The 16,313-nt window shown below is 44.0% G+C and overlaps 1 protein-coding gene across 3 annotated transcripts in view; it reads left to right on the plus strand.

The window, feature by feature from the left end:
- SRGAP1 (SLIT-ROBO Rho GTPase activating protein 1) overlaps positions 1-15,879 on the plus strand; it is a 276,854-nt gene extending 260,975 nt beyond the window's left edge. For all 3 annotated transcript variants that reach the window (XM_025476748.3, XM_025476749.3, XM_049115729.1), the window contains 4 exons: positions 4,014-4,194; positions 5,503-5,637; positions 5,775-6,114; positions 10,490-15,879. In XM_025476748.3, the coding sequence (XP_025332533.1) occupies positions 4,014-4,194; positions 5,503-5,637; positions 5,775-6,114; positions 10,490-10,867 (1,034 nt within the window). In that variant the 3' untranslated portion in view covers positions 10,868-15,879. The remainder of the gene's footprint in view (positions 1-4,013; positions 4,195-5,502; positions 5,638-5,774; positions 6,115-10,489) is intronic.
- The last annotated feature ends 434 nt before the right edge of the window (positions 15,880-16,313 follow it).

Here is a 16,313-nt window from a genome sequence, read left to right on the forward strand (position 1 = left end):
TCTTCCCAAACATCAGTCTGCCATCTGTTTGTTGTTCTTACCTCTTGACTACAAAAGACAAGTTTCACTGAAGGGCTCTGTGTTTTCGATAACATTTTAACCATGTTCACCTGATTTTGCTGGAAAGAAAAGCATTGCCTACAAAGAACAGATACCCTTGCACACAGCCAACCTCTAAAATTCTGTAACTAAATTAACAAGATTATTGATTATCCTTGTGATATCCAGGTATTGTATTTTCCTTTCTCTGACATACTATCACTAGACAAGGGTAGCTTTTGTTTCTGAAAGAGAGGCTCATAGAACAAAACCATCACCTGCAAGGGCAGTGGGTAACAGATCTAGGAGGGGAAGTGTCAGGAACGGCAAGGTCCCAAAGAGAAAATGCGATGGACTAGCATTTTATATGAGATGACAAGACATGGAAATGCAAGACTTGCTAGCACCGGACAGTCAGAAAATCAACTGTACTGAATTCTTTTTCCCCTTTGCACAGTTATAATAGCCATTCAGGAAAATGAAATTATCATGTTCATTCTTACTGTTATTGATGGCAGCGACATTCTACAGAGACTCTGCATGACCTTAAAAGACCATATAACTCTATAGGAAAGGATATGGTGCATCACAGTGCCCTAAGATTGACTTGCTCTGCAATAGGAGACTAAGATGTGTATAAGTAGCTTATTGATTGATACTTGACTGCGAAATGACTCCCATAGGAATAGAAAGAGTCAAAATAATGAAATTGCTCAGACTTACTAGTTGATATAGAATTACCAATAAAAATGTACTCTGATTCTTCGGGTCATTCTTTCATAATCTCCCCACATTTGAATTAAGTAAGCAGAGTCTGATATTCCTGTTGCTAGTTGTTTCAACAGATAAACAGAGATAACAAGCATAGAGTGCATGATTATGAAATTATGATAAAATACATGTGTATCTGTTAAATAGTCTTAAATAGCCCTTGGCCAGCATTGACAATGTATGACTGAATGTCTAATTATTAATGTCTAAAGAATATTAATGGTTCTTTCTTCATTTCCCTTTGACGAGTACATAGACTACCCATTATGTTATGAGCTGGTATCTTTCCTTTTTTCTTTTTTTTTTTTTCAGTAAAATGAAATTCAAATTACATGGGCATGTTCACATAGGAATTTGCAAATTACATGTCATGAAGTTCTTTTTAACAAATGGGCATGTCTTCTTTCCTTCCCATGGATATGTTTATTCATGTCCCCTGTACCATGAACATGTTTATTTCTTTCCCCGAGGAGAACTAGGGTTATAAAAAATTGGCATCTGTCATCTCTGATCAACCAGGACTTTATTTTTATCTGCAATTTTAAAACAAGCTATAAAGTCAGCTCTTTGAATATAAAGTTATAGTCCCTCCTCTATGAAGCAGATTTATAGATATTTAATAAAACTGCTATTCATATTGTTTTAATAAAAAATATTATTTTAGGGGCACCTGGATGGCACAGTCAGTTAAGTGCCAACTCTTGGTTTCAGCTCAGGTCATGATGTCAGGGTCATGGAATCAAGCCCCGCATGGGCTCCACCCTCAGTGCAGTGTCTGCTTGAGATTCTCTTCCCCCTCCCCCACATGGTCTTTCTCTCTGTCAAATAAATCTTTTAAAATTAAATATACAATTTTAGGGGGAATACTAGAGTGCTAACATATGATCTGAAAGCTATAGTCAATTGTTAAAGGACTTAAACTATTTTAAAAATTATTTTTACTCCTACTTTGCTAAGAAGTACACTACATATAGATTATAGTATTGTGATTTTGTCATATGAAATAATTTTTCCCCTTAAACATTATCCACAGGACACCCGGGTGGCTCAGTGATTGAGCACCTGCCTTCGGCCCAGGGCGTGATCCCAGAGTCCCGGGATCGAGTCCCATGTCGGGCTCCCTGCATGGAGGCTGCTTCTCCCGCTGCCTGTTTCTCTGCCTGTCTCTCTCTCTCTCTCTCTCTCTCTCTCTAATAAATAAGTAAATAAATCTTTTAAAAAAATATCAGGGATCCCTGGGTGGTGCAGCGGTTTAGCGCCTGCCTTTGGCCCAGGGCGCGATCCTGGAGACCCGGGATCGAATCCCACGTCGGGCTCCCGGTGCATGGAGCCTGCTTCTCCCTCTGCCTATGTCTCTGCCTCTCTCTCTCTCTCTCTCTCTCTCTCTGTGTGACTATCATAAATAAATAAAAGTTAAAAAACATTAAAAAAAATATCATTATCCACTAGCAAAAACAGATAGGGCAGCTTTTTTGTCTTTATTTTAAATGTATACCTGAAATTAACCCAGGCCCTTCATATAAGGTAATCCCTAAGCTTTATCAAGTGAGAAAGAAAACTTAGCTGGTTATCCAGTGGTTTCTTATGCCATTATTCCATATAAGATGTTAAACATATCTCAGGAATCTTTGGGAGAAAATAAACTATTTTAAATGCAGTGCTTCATTATCAGGCAAAATAGAAGACCATTTCATGAGAAAATATTTGGCAGACAGGTTTTAATCTCTTAGGTGTGTATATATGCTAGAGTATTCAGAAACTAATGCATGCTCAGTTTCTAGCAAATGAGGTATTGCTCATTGCATAGATACATTTCTCTGAACATTTAGCACTTGTATTGGCCCTTTTTATTTGTTACTGATTAGACGTTTACTCCTCTGTTGTAGATAGCAGGGGTGAAGATGGGGGGGATGGGGGGAGACGGAAGGAAAGATCCTAAGGCCCAAAACTGAAGAGCTTTTTGCAATAAGCTGAATCACAAAAAGTATCTCTTGTAGTTGTTTTGTATAGTTTGTCCTCTTGTTTGCCCTCAACCTTTGTGATCAGAATTAGATCAGGGCTGAAATTCCAAATCTAGGCCCACAGTTTAGTATCTTTTTTATTATTTTTTTTTTATTTCACAATCATCTTGGGTTCCCATGCAGTTGTAAGAAATACTCCAGAGAGATCCCAGCTTCCCTCCGTGGTAAAATCTTATCTAACCGCATCACGGTCAGGAAATTGACATGGACACAACCCATCCGCCATATTCACATTTCACCAGTTTTACATGCACTCTTCTGTGTGTGCAGACGTTTACTTGGGCACATACAGTTTTATCACCAGGGTCCCTCGTGCTCCCCCTTTGTAGCCATGGCCATTTCTTCCCAACCTCTGGCAACCACTAATCTGTTCTCTGTCTTGACTATTGTGTCATTTCAAGCATGCTATATAAATGGCATCATTTTATAGCCTTTTGAGATTGGTTTTTTTCACTCACCACATCCCCTTGAATATCTTTTGATCTCTGGATAATATACCATTTGAATCTGGTCTTTTGAGTACAGGGCAGTCTAAGTTAGGCTTGTTTCATAGGTAACTAGAATTTACTACTGATACTGGAGAAAACAAAATTATCTTGACTGTTGGTGGGAGTTGGAAGATTTGATAGTGCCAGAAAAGTACATGAAGAAATTAAATGTACTCAAACAGTATTTAATATGCTGGGTTTTGTAACCTTGATTTTTCTTTAAGCAGATAACGCATAAACTTCCTAGTGTTCGAGGATAGTGATTTTTTTCCATGTTATCCATGGTTATTAATATGTTACAAGGGAACTCCATCATTGTCAAAATAATATTGGAGTTATTATGGAGGATATTAAAACCTAAGGAAAGATCTCATACATCATGTTGCAAAGCTTAAATATTTTTTATTAGACTGTCATTCTATCTCTGGTAAGAGGCTGTGGAAATTAAGATCCAGTGTTCCATTTTTCTTGGCCTGAAAAACTGATGACAGCAAGAGAATGTCTTTCTGTATCTCTTTTAACAAAGCCTGATCTTGTCCTGCATTGATGATTTGCTTACTACCTTGTTTGCTCTGGATATGGAAATGGCCTTGTCTATTGTCTATTTCTGAGGCCTCCTAGAGAACTTTGTCATAGTGTTTTGTGCTTACGTCACAACTCTCTCCCTCACCATCTTCTGGTGTGTTCTTTGTAGAATGTGAACCGATAGAAGCGATAGCCAAGTTTGACTACGTCGGGCGATCTGCCAGAGAACTGTCCTTCAAGAAGGGTGCCTCCCTGCTGCTCTATCACCGCGCATCTGAGGACTGGTGGGAAGGCAGGCACAACGGCATCGATGGGCTCGTGCCACACCAGTACATAGTGGTGCAGGATATGTGAGTAGTGCCCGCGCCCATCGCCAGAGAGCTCCCCCCAGAAGACTCCAGCCACTAGGCTTAAATGGGCCTTGGTCTTTCCAGAAGAGTGGAAGGGATTGCAGGGCCAAAACCTCTGAGCTGGGCTGGGCTGGGCTGGGCCGGGCCCAGTCCTTCACCTTGCTATTGGGTCTTTGCTAATAGGGTACTTCGAGGCCAGCAGGCTTTCATTTCCCAAACTCCACCAGGAGATGTAGAGCAAGAGCTAGTGAGAAATGCCCTTTGAAGCTGCTGGCAGTGAGGCCAGCAGTGGGCCAGTCACTGAGGACAAGTCTTAGAAAAGTAACCCATGTGGAGATTAGCTCTAAGAGCTATAGTAGTGCTGCTAGTCCTAAAACCAGTGGTGCTCATTTCTTGCTGTCTGACTACCATTTCAATTCCAGATTCCCCAGAGGAAGGATACTGACTTAATATCTAAAGAGAATCATCTTCAGGCTTCTTTTTTTTTTTTTTTTAATATTGCTGTAATTTAAAAATATCTGGGGCACCTGGGTGGCTCCGTGGTTGAGCATCTGCCTTTGGCTCAGGTGGTGATCCCGGGATCAAGTCCCACATCGGGCTCCCCACAGGAAGCCTGCTTCTCCCTCTGCCTGTGTCTCTGCCTCTCTCTCTCTGTCTCTCATGAATAAATAAATAAAATCTGTTTTAAACAAATAAAAAAATTTTAAAGAAATGAGAAGATGGTCATAATATATATTAAATGAAAAAAAATATGCACAGCATAATCCCTATGTTATGAATATAATATTTCACAGTGCAGCACGAATTTCAGAGCAATTTTTCAAGGAAAAGAGAAATATACTATATAAAATGTATACAGCGATGAAATGATTCAGCCAAAATTTTAGAAAAAGAAAAAAGAATGTTAAAATGTATATTTCAGAATCCAAGGAATATTATGTGTGTTTATACAAACATACAGTCACATACATCTCAACTACATAAACATATAGGTAGCTATAGTATAAATACCATACCCATAGATGCAGACATCCTACACGTTTACCCAGGCATAGATAAAAAGTCGTGAGGGATATTTTCTAAAATTCTAGCAGCGGTTGTGTCTGGTTGTTATGTCATATTGAGTGATTGTGAATTTGCCCTTTTTTGTATATCTGAATCTTCCACTTGATCTGCAATGAAATTGTATTACTTTTCTTATGGAAAAAGTCATTGATAAGGGAAAGACTTCTATATGTAAATGCCATCACTTATTTTGTTCCCATTCATCTAGCAAAAGACCCTCACTCTTGATCCCCTGTGTTTCAGGGATGATACATTTTCAGATACTCTGAGCCAAAAAGCTGACAGTGAGGCCAGCAGTGGGCCAGTCACTGAGGACAAGTCTTCATCCAAGGACATGAATTCCCCAACAGACCGTCACTCTGACGGCTATTTAGCCAGGTAGGTGGAGTCTGATAATCAGATCCCTGAACCCCCACTTTTCCCAGGGCTTTTAGGAGCCACAGAACCCGCAGCTTTGTCGTATTACCCAGGATGATAAAATCCCCTGTTTTCTCTCTCTTTTGGTGTATGTCTAGACAAAGAAAAAGAGGAGAGCCGCCCCCTCCAGTAAGGCGTCCTGGCAGGACCAGTGATGGCCATTGCCCCTTGCACCCCCCGCATGCTCTTTCCAACTCCTCAGTTGACCTGGGGTCCCCAAGCCTGAGCAGTCACCCCCGGGGCCTGCTGCAGAACCGTGGCCTCAACAATGATAGTCCTGAGAGGAGGCGCCGGCCAGGCCATGGTAGCCTGACCAATATCAGCCGGCATGACTCCCTCAAGAAGATCGACAGTCCTCCTATTAGAAGGTCCACATCGTCAGGCCAATACACAGGCTTCAATGACCATAAGCCATTGGACCCAGAGACAATCGCTCAGGTAGGATGCATGTCATGGGATGGCACGTGCTACGTACCTGGGGTGTGATGAAGGAGGTATGCAGACTTACTGTTTGTAGTCATGGTTTTTGTAGAGAAGTTCATTTCCCAAACTCCACCAGGAGATGTAGAGCAAGAGCTAGAAAAACACAGGGGCTCTAAAGAAAACAGAAAAGAAATTACCTCATTCTTTAAGGCCTAACTAAGGATCTCTTTAGATGAACCATTTGTGGGCCACCTGGGTGGCTCAATGGTTGAGCGTCTGCCTTCAGCTCAGGGCGTGATCCCGGGGTCCTGGGATCGAGTCTGGCATCAGGCTCCCTGCAGGGAGCCTGCTTCTCCCTCTGCCTGTGTCTCTGCCTCTCTCTGTCTGTGTCTCTCATGAATAAATTAAAAAAAAAAAAAAAAAAAAAGGAAAGAAAAAGAAGAACCATTTGTTACTGGAAGGACCCAAGGTTTGTGTTGATTTAAACAGAGACATGCCAGAAATGTAGGACCCAGGGCATTCAAACACATCACTGCTAAATAACCAGGAAAAATCTGAAAAAGAATAATAATGAGGGAGGACTGGCCCTATCAGGTCCTGAAAGCATGCTAAAGATAATAAACTAGACAAATTAATATAAAGACTAGGGAGCCCAAAGCAGATAAATGTTAGTGTATGTGAAACATGACCCTTTCAGCTTAGGAGAAATGCTGGATTAGTTCGTGAATAGTAGGAGAGATAGATCGTGGCTAGCCCTTGGAAGAACGGCAGGTCTAAGTCCGATGTCACTTTTCACTTCCCAACACATAGTGCAGAGGACTTTATAGTTTTTCCTAATGATTAAAATTGACAAAATAAAGATAAAACAAGATTGATTCATGGATTTTTCCATCACTCTGCCAGTTTTCCCCTAGTGTTTTTCCCCCTAGCATAGGCCATCAGAAAATAAGGGTATCACCAATGACAAAAGAGGTGACTGGATTCGGGGTTTGCCATATTAGTCTAAAGCATCTTCCAGCCACCTGAAGCTTAAAAACGAACTAAGTCAATCAAAAACGAGAATGAGAAATAAATGGAACAAACATGAGGAACTACTAAGGATGGATTATTTTTAATAAAGAGTGCCCAAGGAGACCTGCACTGATGTGACAAATTTCCAAGCTATTACCAGTGTCCTAACTAAAGAAAATTTTGGATGTAAATTAGATTGTGAGGGGCTCCATGTGTTTTTTAAAAAATTAAACCAATTTTAAATGTACAACAGTTTCTCAGCAAAAATCAAGAAGACTTGACCTTATGGTTTTCTCTATTTGATGTACTATACAGGGTCCTTGGAGACCTATATTGAACCAGTGATATTTGATTACAGCTGAATTTAACAATCTGAGAAATCCGTAACATCACTGCTTATAATGAGCAGGTGAAACAGGATTTAGGTTAGAAAGATAGGGAATTAGGAGCTTGGGAGTAGGAAGGAAGGCATGACAAGGTCTGTTTAACCCTTTTGCTTCTAGAACCAGGAAATCCCTTTTTTTTTTTTTTTTTTTTTTTGAAGTAGGCTCCATGCTGGGCTTGAACTCATGACCCTGAGATCAAGACCTGAGCAGAGATCAAGAGTCAGATGCTCAACCAGCTGAACCACCCAGGCACCCCAGGAAATCCTTTAATTGCATATCATAAAAACAAAAACTCAACAGATAAACCAGGCTCTGCTCAATGTCTCTGGGGCAAATACTTGTTAAAATTCAAAAAAAAAAAATCCGTATGTTTAGCATCAAATAGAAATCACATGCGAAAATAATCACTTGAAAAGTGATGTCATCCTCACAAAACAGCTTCCAGCTGCGTCCTTTATTTATCTTTCCATCTCTCATCTTCAGATTTTCCCATGAGGACAAGTAAGCCTGCCATCGTGGTGTTCATACAAAAAACACGCACATTCTCTTATTAAACAAATCAGTGGAGTCCCTGATGGGTTGTTTAAAAAAAAAAAATGGACAGTATCCATATGTGACCATTGTATCTTGGTTTACTTATTTAGCAAACCTTTATTCAGTGCTTCCTGGCACCAGGTCCTATGCCAGGCTTCACTGAAGCAAAGTTAAATCAATAGCCAGCTGCTTTCTGAAGGTGCTTACAATCCTGTGAGAGGCGGATATGGAAATCGGGTACATTATGCAGTGCCATGAGGCTTATGCTCCAGGTGAGCGAAAGAAACCCTGGGAGTGTAGACAAGAGGCAAGTCAGTCAGACCCGGGCAGTGGGTCTTCACCCCGCCTGTCTCACACAATACTCCACTTTTGGTGTTTGTGCGTATGGTAAAAACACAGAAGGTAAAATTTACCATCTTAACCATTTTTCATTGTACGGTTCAGTAAAGTATATTCACACTTTGTGAAACACTTTTTCAAATTGCACTTTATCAAATTGCAAAACTAAAACCCTATGCCCTCTGAAGAACAACTCCTCTTTTTCCCGTTCCCTAGCCTGAGCCCCTGGCCACCCCCATTCTACTCTCTGCTCTGTGAGTGGGACTACCTCACATAAACGGAATCATATGGTATTTGTCTTTCCATGACTGGCCCCTTATTTCACTTAGTGTCCTCAAGGTTTATCCATATTGTAGCACATGGCAAGATTTCCTTCCTCTTTAAGGCTGAATAATATCCCATTGATGTATATACCACATTTTGCTTATCTATCCATCAATGGAGCACATGCTACCTTTTTAAAATATATATTTTGTAATCCCCCTTCACTGTGTGAAACAAATTGATAGCTGATATACCTAATTTGAAAAGACATATAAAGCATATAAATATTAAAAAATTGCAAAGAAATAAATATTAAAACAAATGTACTTTGGTTAATGCTTGAGTATACCAGAAGACAAAGAAACTAGTAAGACGCTTTCACCTACATATATGATTATCATAAATACAACAATTAAAAATGCATATCGATATAAGACAGAGTTAGGGTCTGGACTCAGGTTATTATAAACAGGATTTTCACCTACGTAAGTGTCTGAAGGACATTTCAGAAGTTGAACAAGATGCAGGACAAGTCATTGCAGGTAAACTATCCACGATACTGAAACATATCTAGTATGTATGACCCCTGCTCACCATAATGCCACCCCATTGTTGTGGTGTTTAAAAATACACCCTGGGTGGCGCAGCAGTTTGGCGCCTGCGTTTGGCCCTGGGCGCGATCCTGGAGACCCAGGATCAAGTCCCACATCGGGCTCCCAGTGCATGGAGCCTGCTTCTCCCTCTGCCTGTGTTTCTGCCTCTCTCTCTTTCTCTCTCTCTCTCTGTGTGTGTGGCTATCATAAATAAAAATAAAATAAAATAAAATAAATAAAATAAAAATAAAAATACACATGGGGGCGCCTGGGTGGCTCAGTTGGTTGAGTGACCCACTTGATTTCAGCTCAGGTCACAATCTCACGGGTGATGAGATGAAGCCCAGCATTGCGCTCTGCGCTTAGTGGGGAATCTGCTTGAGAATGCTCGCCCTCTCCTCCTCCCCCAACTCATACTTGGCACGCTCGCCTCTCTCTCTCAGATAAATAAATACACTTTTTTTCTTTTTTTTTAAGATTTATTTATTTATTTGTTTATGATAGACATAGAGAAGAGGCAGAGACACAGGAGGAGAGAGAAGCAGGCTCCATGCTGAGAGCCTGACGCGGGACTCAATCCCGGGTCTCGATCCCGGGTCTCAATCCCGGGTCTCGATCCCGGGTCTCCAGGATCGCACCCTGGGCCAAAGTCAGGTGCTAAACCGCTGAACCACCCAGGGATCCCCAATAAATACACTTTTTTAAAAAAAATACACAGCATATTACCAAAATGCCCTCTGTGAGGCAGCACCACTTCCACCAAGATCCCCTGGACGGGGGCCTCAGGGAAAGGCTAAAACTGAATTTTGAAGAACTGCTGGGAGTCAGTCAGGTACATAGCAAGTGCTCAAAATTATTTGTTAAATGAATGAAAGAAGCCTGCTCTTCGTTCCCAGCCCCATGTATTTCTTGAGAAATCATCACAGTATCTAAAGTGAAGCTACCTTTTACCGTTAAGTTGAAAGAGATTCCTGGACGGTAAGTCAGCATGTAAGGTAGAAATCACGAGAAGCCTGCCTGGCACCCTTAGCATGGCAGACGTTTGAGGTGCGGCTCCACGCACGCTGGGTCTTGGTCTCCTCGGCATCCAGAGTTGAAGTAAATTGTGTGAGGTGGCGCCGTGCTGATAATTCCACAGAGCGTGAGGTGGGAACGGTGGTGCCTGTGCTGGCCTGTCTGCTTTGAAACCAAGTGCATGGGTTTCTGTGCCTCAGTCCTAACCCTGGGCCTCTTGGGTCTCCCCCTCCGGTTGTTTTTCAACAGGATATTGAGGAGACGATGAACACTGCTTTGAATGAACTCCGAGAACTGGAGAGACAGAGCACAGCCAAGCACGCCCCCGACGTGGTGCTGGATACCCTAGAACAAGTGAAGAACGTGCCCACCCCCGCCACCTCCACAGAATCTCTCAGCCCCTTGCACAACGTTGCCCTCAGGAGCTCGGAGCCTCAGATTCGACGTAGCACGAGCTCCTCCAGTGACACAATGAGTACTTTCAAGCCTCTGGTGGCGCCCCGAATGGGTGTGCAGCTGAAACCCCCAGCGCTGCGGCCCAAACCGGCCGTTCTCCCAAAAACAAACCCTACCGTGGGACCTGCCCCACCTTCCCAAGGTCCAACAGACAAGTCTTGCACAATGTAAAGACCAACTGGGCCAGGTCATATGGGGAGGTGATTTGAAAAAAAAAATATATATATATGGATTAGTGACAAAAGTCAGTGATCCATAACTTTCCTTAGTTTTGTGCTTATAACTGGAGATTTTCGGCTTTTCTATGTTCTCGAATGTAATGTCTGAGACTAGCTAAATTAACACGGGCATTTGTATTTTGTAATTTTTTTTCTTTTTTTTTTTTAATAACTGGACATATCTTATGTCATTTTAAAGACAATAGAAACACTTAGATTTACTTGAAAATCCAATGCTGCACCATTCGTAATGAAGGCAACACCGCTCTGCTCTCCGCGTTGTATGGCGTTTCAGGCTTAGTGTAGCCTGGGTGAGTCCGAAATGTCTGGATCCGAAGGCACAAGAATCTGGAGTTCCAGGCCTTGGAGTAGAACCAGTGTTGGTCTGTGCCACGTGGGGGTAATGGCTGAAAGGTGCTGCCGGCATTGTGTGGTGGCTGACAGTGAGCACCCCTGCCCAGGTCCCACTCACCCTAAGACTTGCAGTTGTCACAGTGGGACGTTCCCAGTGGGACTTGCGGCCCACCGCCTGAATGAGTTGGATGGTTGCCTCTTTCCTAAGAGTCGTTTCCCTGGGTCCGGGCTAAAAGCTCAGAGGAAGAGGTCAGAACCTCAACAGTTACTGCCTGAACTGAACCTAGGAAAGGAGAGAGAGAGAGAGAGAATCCTCCAGAGCCATTGGTGTGACTCCTTTCACAAGCCTGACCAGGCCCTGGAAGATTTCCAAGCCCACCCCCTGCATTCACGAAGGACTAGAACAGTCTAATTTTAAAGACTTCCTGGTTACCCTGCTCCACAGACTCCTTCAGCGATCTGTTGTTCCTAACTGCCTAGGGAATACTTCTAGCTCCCCTAAACCTCTGTGATCGCCCCCTGGAAATGGAGAATGCAAGCGGCACACAAGCCCTTGGTTCACTCAGCCTTCCCTTCTGGCTAAATGACTTTGGTCCCTTTTACCACCCTACAGAGGCCTGCGGAACCTAAGTTGAAGCCCCAGCTCTGCTCTCCGTAGGTCTTTCTGAGCCAACCCAGACCTGGCTATGGTACTGGAGTACGAGCCACGCTGGCCGAGGTGGGAGGGCCACCTCATGGTTCCAGGGTGATTTCCTCCCAATATGGCACCCTGGAACCCAGATTTTTTTTTTCTTTTTCTTTTTTTTTTTTTTCCCACATGGTCTCTACATAACTCAGTCCAGTGAGCCCCATGAGGGACCCTCTTTCTCCAGCCTCCTGGCACAAAGACAATTTTCTGTTTCCCCTCTGTCTTAAAAAGGTTGCTCCAAATTCAGTTGTTTTTACTAAGGTACAAATCACCTCTCCTACCAGCAGCAGCTGATGTCATCCTATCTACTCTCTCACTGAACCTACTGATGAAGAAACTTTTTTTTTTTTTTAAAGAAGAAATGGATGGCCCCGACTAACCCCTCTCGACCACCATTGATTCCCTTCTAGGTTTGGATTCCAAGTGGCAGTCGTTTGCCTCCCACCTAAGAGCGACACAGTATGGACTTGAACCTGTTAACCCACTGGTGAATGCCTCCTGCAGGAAAGGAGGAGGATCTGTCCTAAAAATCCAGATCATTACTGTGATCTCTCCCTCAATTTGCCAGTCTAATCATTCTAATGCAGACAGAGATTAAATTAATGAGATAGAGTTACCTTTCAAAGTCACACTTGTGGTTGCTAGCCAGTGGCCTAATTTCACAAATGAACTGAATGGAGAGTTGTGTTTGGGGGGGAGGGGTGTTTTTTCTCCTAAAGTATTTCCAGGTATGGTAAGCTTTTAAATCTTTGATTTTTCTTCAATATCCTCTTTGCCCATTTTGAAAACAATGCCTGGCTCAGCATTGTCCAGCCCCTCACCATTTCTCTTGAGCTTTAGTGGTCCTCCAGCAACTTGAGACACCAGGGAGACTCAGCTAGGATTGAGCTCTGAGTAGCACTAAGCCTTTTCAACAATCTTCCCAGATTCCTAGGAAATTGAAACCTCCTAAACAATCTCCCAGTTCTTTCCAGAAGAACTCTATTGCTATGTGGGGACACAGAAGCAGGGAATGAAAGTGGAAATCAGTGGAGGAGGAGGGAGGGGAGACCTTAAATCTTTTAGAAACTGAAATAAAAAGGATTTCTCTAAAACTATTTTCCATCTTTGATAGAAGAGTGAGATGTGAACAGAGGGCATCCAAAGGGTGAGGCATGTTGAATTTAGTATGGGGAGAGGAGGCGTCTTTCACAAGCTTTCACTCCGATCTTACTCCTGCAAGTTCCTGTCTTCAGACTTCTCCCTGGTGATCCTGCCCAGTGCCTCCTCTCTTCAGTGTTTACACTTCTGATGACATGAGGGTTGCCTTTCCAACCACCAAATTAGGACTCTGCTCCCTTAGGTAGCAGAGGACATGCTGCTCCAGAGCCTCAGAGCCTCAGAGGCTGTGCCTTCTCGCAGGAAACTTCTAATGTTCTCGCATCACTCCCTTACATGTCTCTCTCTTTTCTCCCTATGCCCCTGTTGACACCCTGAGAACTGCCTTTCTTTTTTTTTTTTTCTCTACTCTTTTTTTCCCCCAATCCCCAAGGAAGGGTGTGACCTCATAGTAGATAAGGCTCACCTATTCTTAATTTGTTTTAGTAAGAGTCTTCAGATTCCAGGGATAAGACGAGGTGGCTGCTTCACAAAGGGTCCAGAATAACACCCTATAAGCTCATTAAAAGCTTCTGAAGCTGAGAGGCCTCACCCCATACGTGGCCACATGTCCTTCTCTACAGCCACAGGTGCAGCACACCGTGGGGGGAGGAAAGGTGCAAAGGGATGGGGGGAAAGGAAAGAATCCTGAGATACTCTGCCCCTAGTTTCAAGGATCATATTGTTTTTCATGCACAGTTTGGGAAGGGGGTCATTTTGATGATGGGCAAAGGATGGCTCTACGGAGATTACCAGACCACTTCCACCAGAATATAGGCTCACAGCTGATAGAACTGCTTGGGTCCCTTCCACAGAGCTCACAGAAGTAGGCTTACCACGTTGGCCTTTTGGTTTGGGTCAGGGGTGTTGGGAGAGGATCGTTAGGAGGGAGAGAAAGATGCTGAATTTCTGATGAGTGTTGTGTAGATTATTTGAACCAGTCAAATGGCCCTTTGCAGAGCTCTGGATCCATGTTCAGGGTCAGCGCTTTCGTTCAACAGTTTTGCACTTTTTCACACAATGTCATCTGACTTTGGTGCTCATTGAGCCATCCATGGAATAATTTACAGCAGGGTCCTGCTTAATCTACTGCAGTGAGTGTGAAGAGCCACCAGAGAGTAGATCACATGGTATCTGTCAAGAGTTTTCTTTGTACTTTTTGCCATTCCCAAAATTGGGTTTATAATTTAATTAAGGAAAAGATACAAGTGGGAAGGGTAGTGGTCTCCTCGGCTTTGGGAGCGACACGGGGTCTACAAAATGAAGAAACTTTAATATCATCATTACAGACTCTAAAATTTAAACTTAAAGAGCCCACATTGTGTGTCACCTAACTGGAATTTAAATAAAGAGCCCAGAAGTCTGTTGAGGATTTAGAGAAGACGTCAGACTTGGGATCCCGTTCATTCTATTCCCGACCACAGTAGTGAGAGACCACGGATGCAGGAAGAGCACTGGGGACCGAGTCCTGCCCTGAGTTACCCCGCCACTGACGGTGGAGCTGGCGAAACAACTTAGATGTAAAGGCTCAGCCGGGTGCACAGTGGAGCTTCCACCCCAGACCGTCCCCTGAGCTGCAAACCCAACCTCCAAGCTGGGCCGGGGCGTCAGGCGTGGTGCAGGGTGACTGGCACCCCTCCTCCGTTCGGATCAGTAAGACAAACTGGAAATCGAGCTTTCACTTCCCCTAGTGTACTTTCTTTAAAAAAAAAAAAAGAAAGAAAGAAACTACAACCACCACCACCAATAGTCCATGTGGTATGATCGAGATGGGTACCTGTATCTTGAATTACATAGGGACTTTTGTATGTTTAAATAATTGTACTGGGTTCCATAATGCTTATCTTAGAAACTGTTTAGTGCAAGGAGATCTAGAAGCCGTGCGTCTGTGAATGCCCCCGGTAGAGCGTTCATCCAAGTCCAGTGTGTAGTGTGATGGTTGTGCTAGGTGTTCCAAGTATAGTAAGTGGCTGTGTAACAGGAGAGACTGCTATTACCTACGGACTCGAGGGGGACTCCTGCCCACGTGATAAATCAGTATTGTCCTTTTTCTGTCGGTTTGCTCACAGTGCTGGTAGCTTCCTGCTTGTGACTGTCACCTAATCGTGTCGATGTACATCTGTAGTATGTACATGTGAAAGTGCCTTTCTATTTTAGAGGAGTTTTAGCCTTGCTTCGCCCTGTCGCCTCGTCCTGCACCTAGACTTCCCCCCACACCTGCAGCTGTCCCTACCCCTGCACCTGCCCCCGCACCTGCCCCTGCCCCTGCCCCCGCACCTGCCCCTACACCTCCCCCCCCCGCACCCACACCTGCCCTTGCACCTGCCCCTGTACCTGCACCTGCCCCCGCCCCCACACCTGCCCCTGCACCTGCCCCCCTCCAGGGTGGAAGCGTCCTCCAGGTGCTCCCTGCCTCCCCGAGCCTCGGTGCTCCATAGCGTCCGCCCTGCGTCCCCGTGGGTCCTCAGACTGTGTCGTCTCGCTGGTAGCCGTGACCGTGCCTTTCCCACCCGCAGTGTCCCCGCGTCGCCCCTCCCCGGCTCCGGCCCTCGGCGCCTGTGCTCGGTGCTGCCTCTGGGAACAGGTGGGCCCTGGGTTCCCGGGGGCAGAGATAAGGGGGGGAGGCTTTTACAGTTCTGGAAGAAAAGAAACGTTTTTGTTAACCTGTTGTGACAATGCACTTTTATGTATAGTACTGTACATTTGGCATGTACCATTCGGGCTTCGGTATACAGTCGGGTCTGTTCTTCACCGTGTATCTTTATAATAAATAAGATAGTTCTGGCTGCCTTTGTCTTCTTCCGATTCCCCGTGACTCTCCTGGATGATTTTCATCCCCTGCCCTTTCTTTTCCTGATCACTGCTAACCCCCTCCTCCCCACGCCACCCCCCGGGGAGCTGAGCTGCATTAGATGGTGGGAAAATATTCTTTTCCTCCCTTCATGTTTTTCTCTCACTTGCATTTTTATTTGTGACTTCGAAAATGAGACCTCAGGCCCGGGGCCTTGATCATGAAGCCAGAGTTTTTCAGAGGATGATCTGGAAACCCCCTGTGTAGGAAGGAAAGGGGATCGATTGGGACAGGGCAAGCAAGCCTCCTAAACTCCCCCTGGATTGAAGTCTTTGAAAAGGCTTCTTTAGCAAAGTAAACCCTCTCAAGCTGATCTTTGGATCCATTTGAAGACACTGAAATGCAGTCCTTAGTACAAGACCAAGTTTA

The sequence above is a fragment of the Canis lupus genome, chromosome 10 (genome assembly GCF_003254725.2).
Source record: "Canis lupus dingo isolate Sandy chromosome 10, ASM325472v2, whole genome shotgun sequence".
NCBI classification, from domain to species: Eukaryota; Metazoa; Chordata; class Mammalia; order Carnivora; family Canidae; genus Canis; species Canis lupus.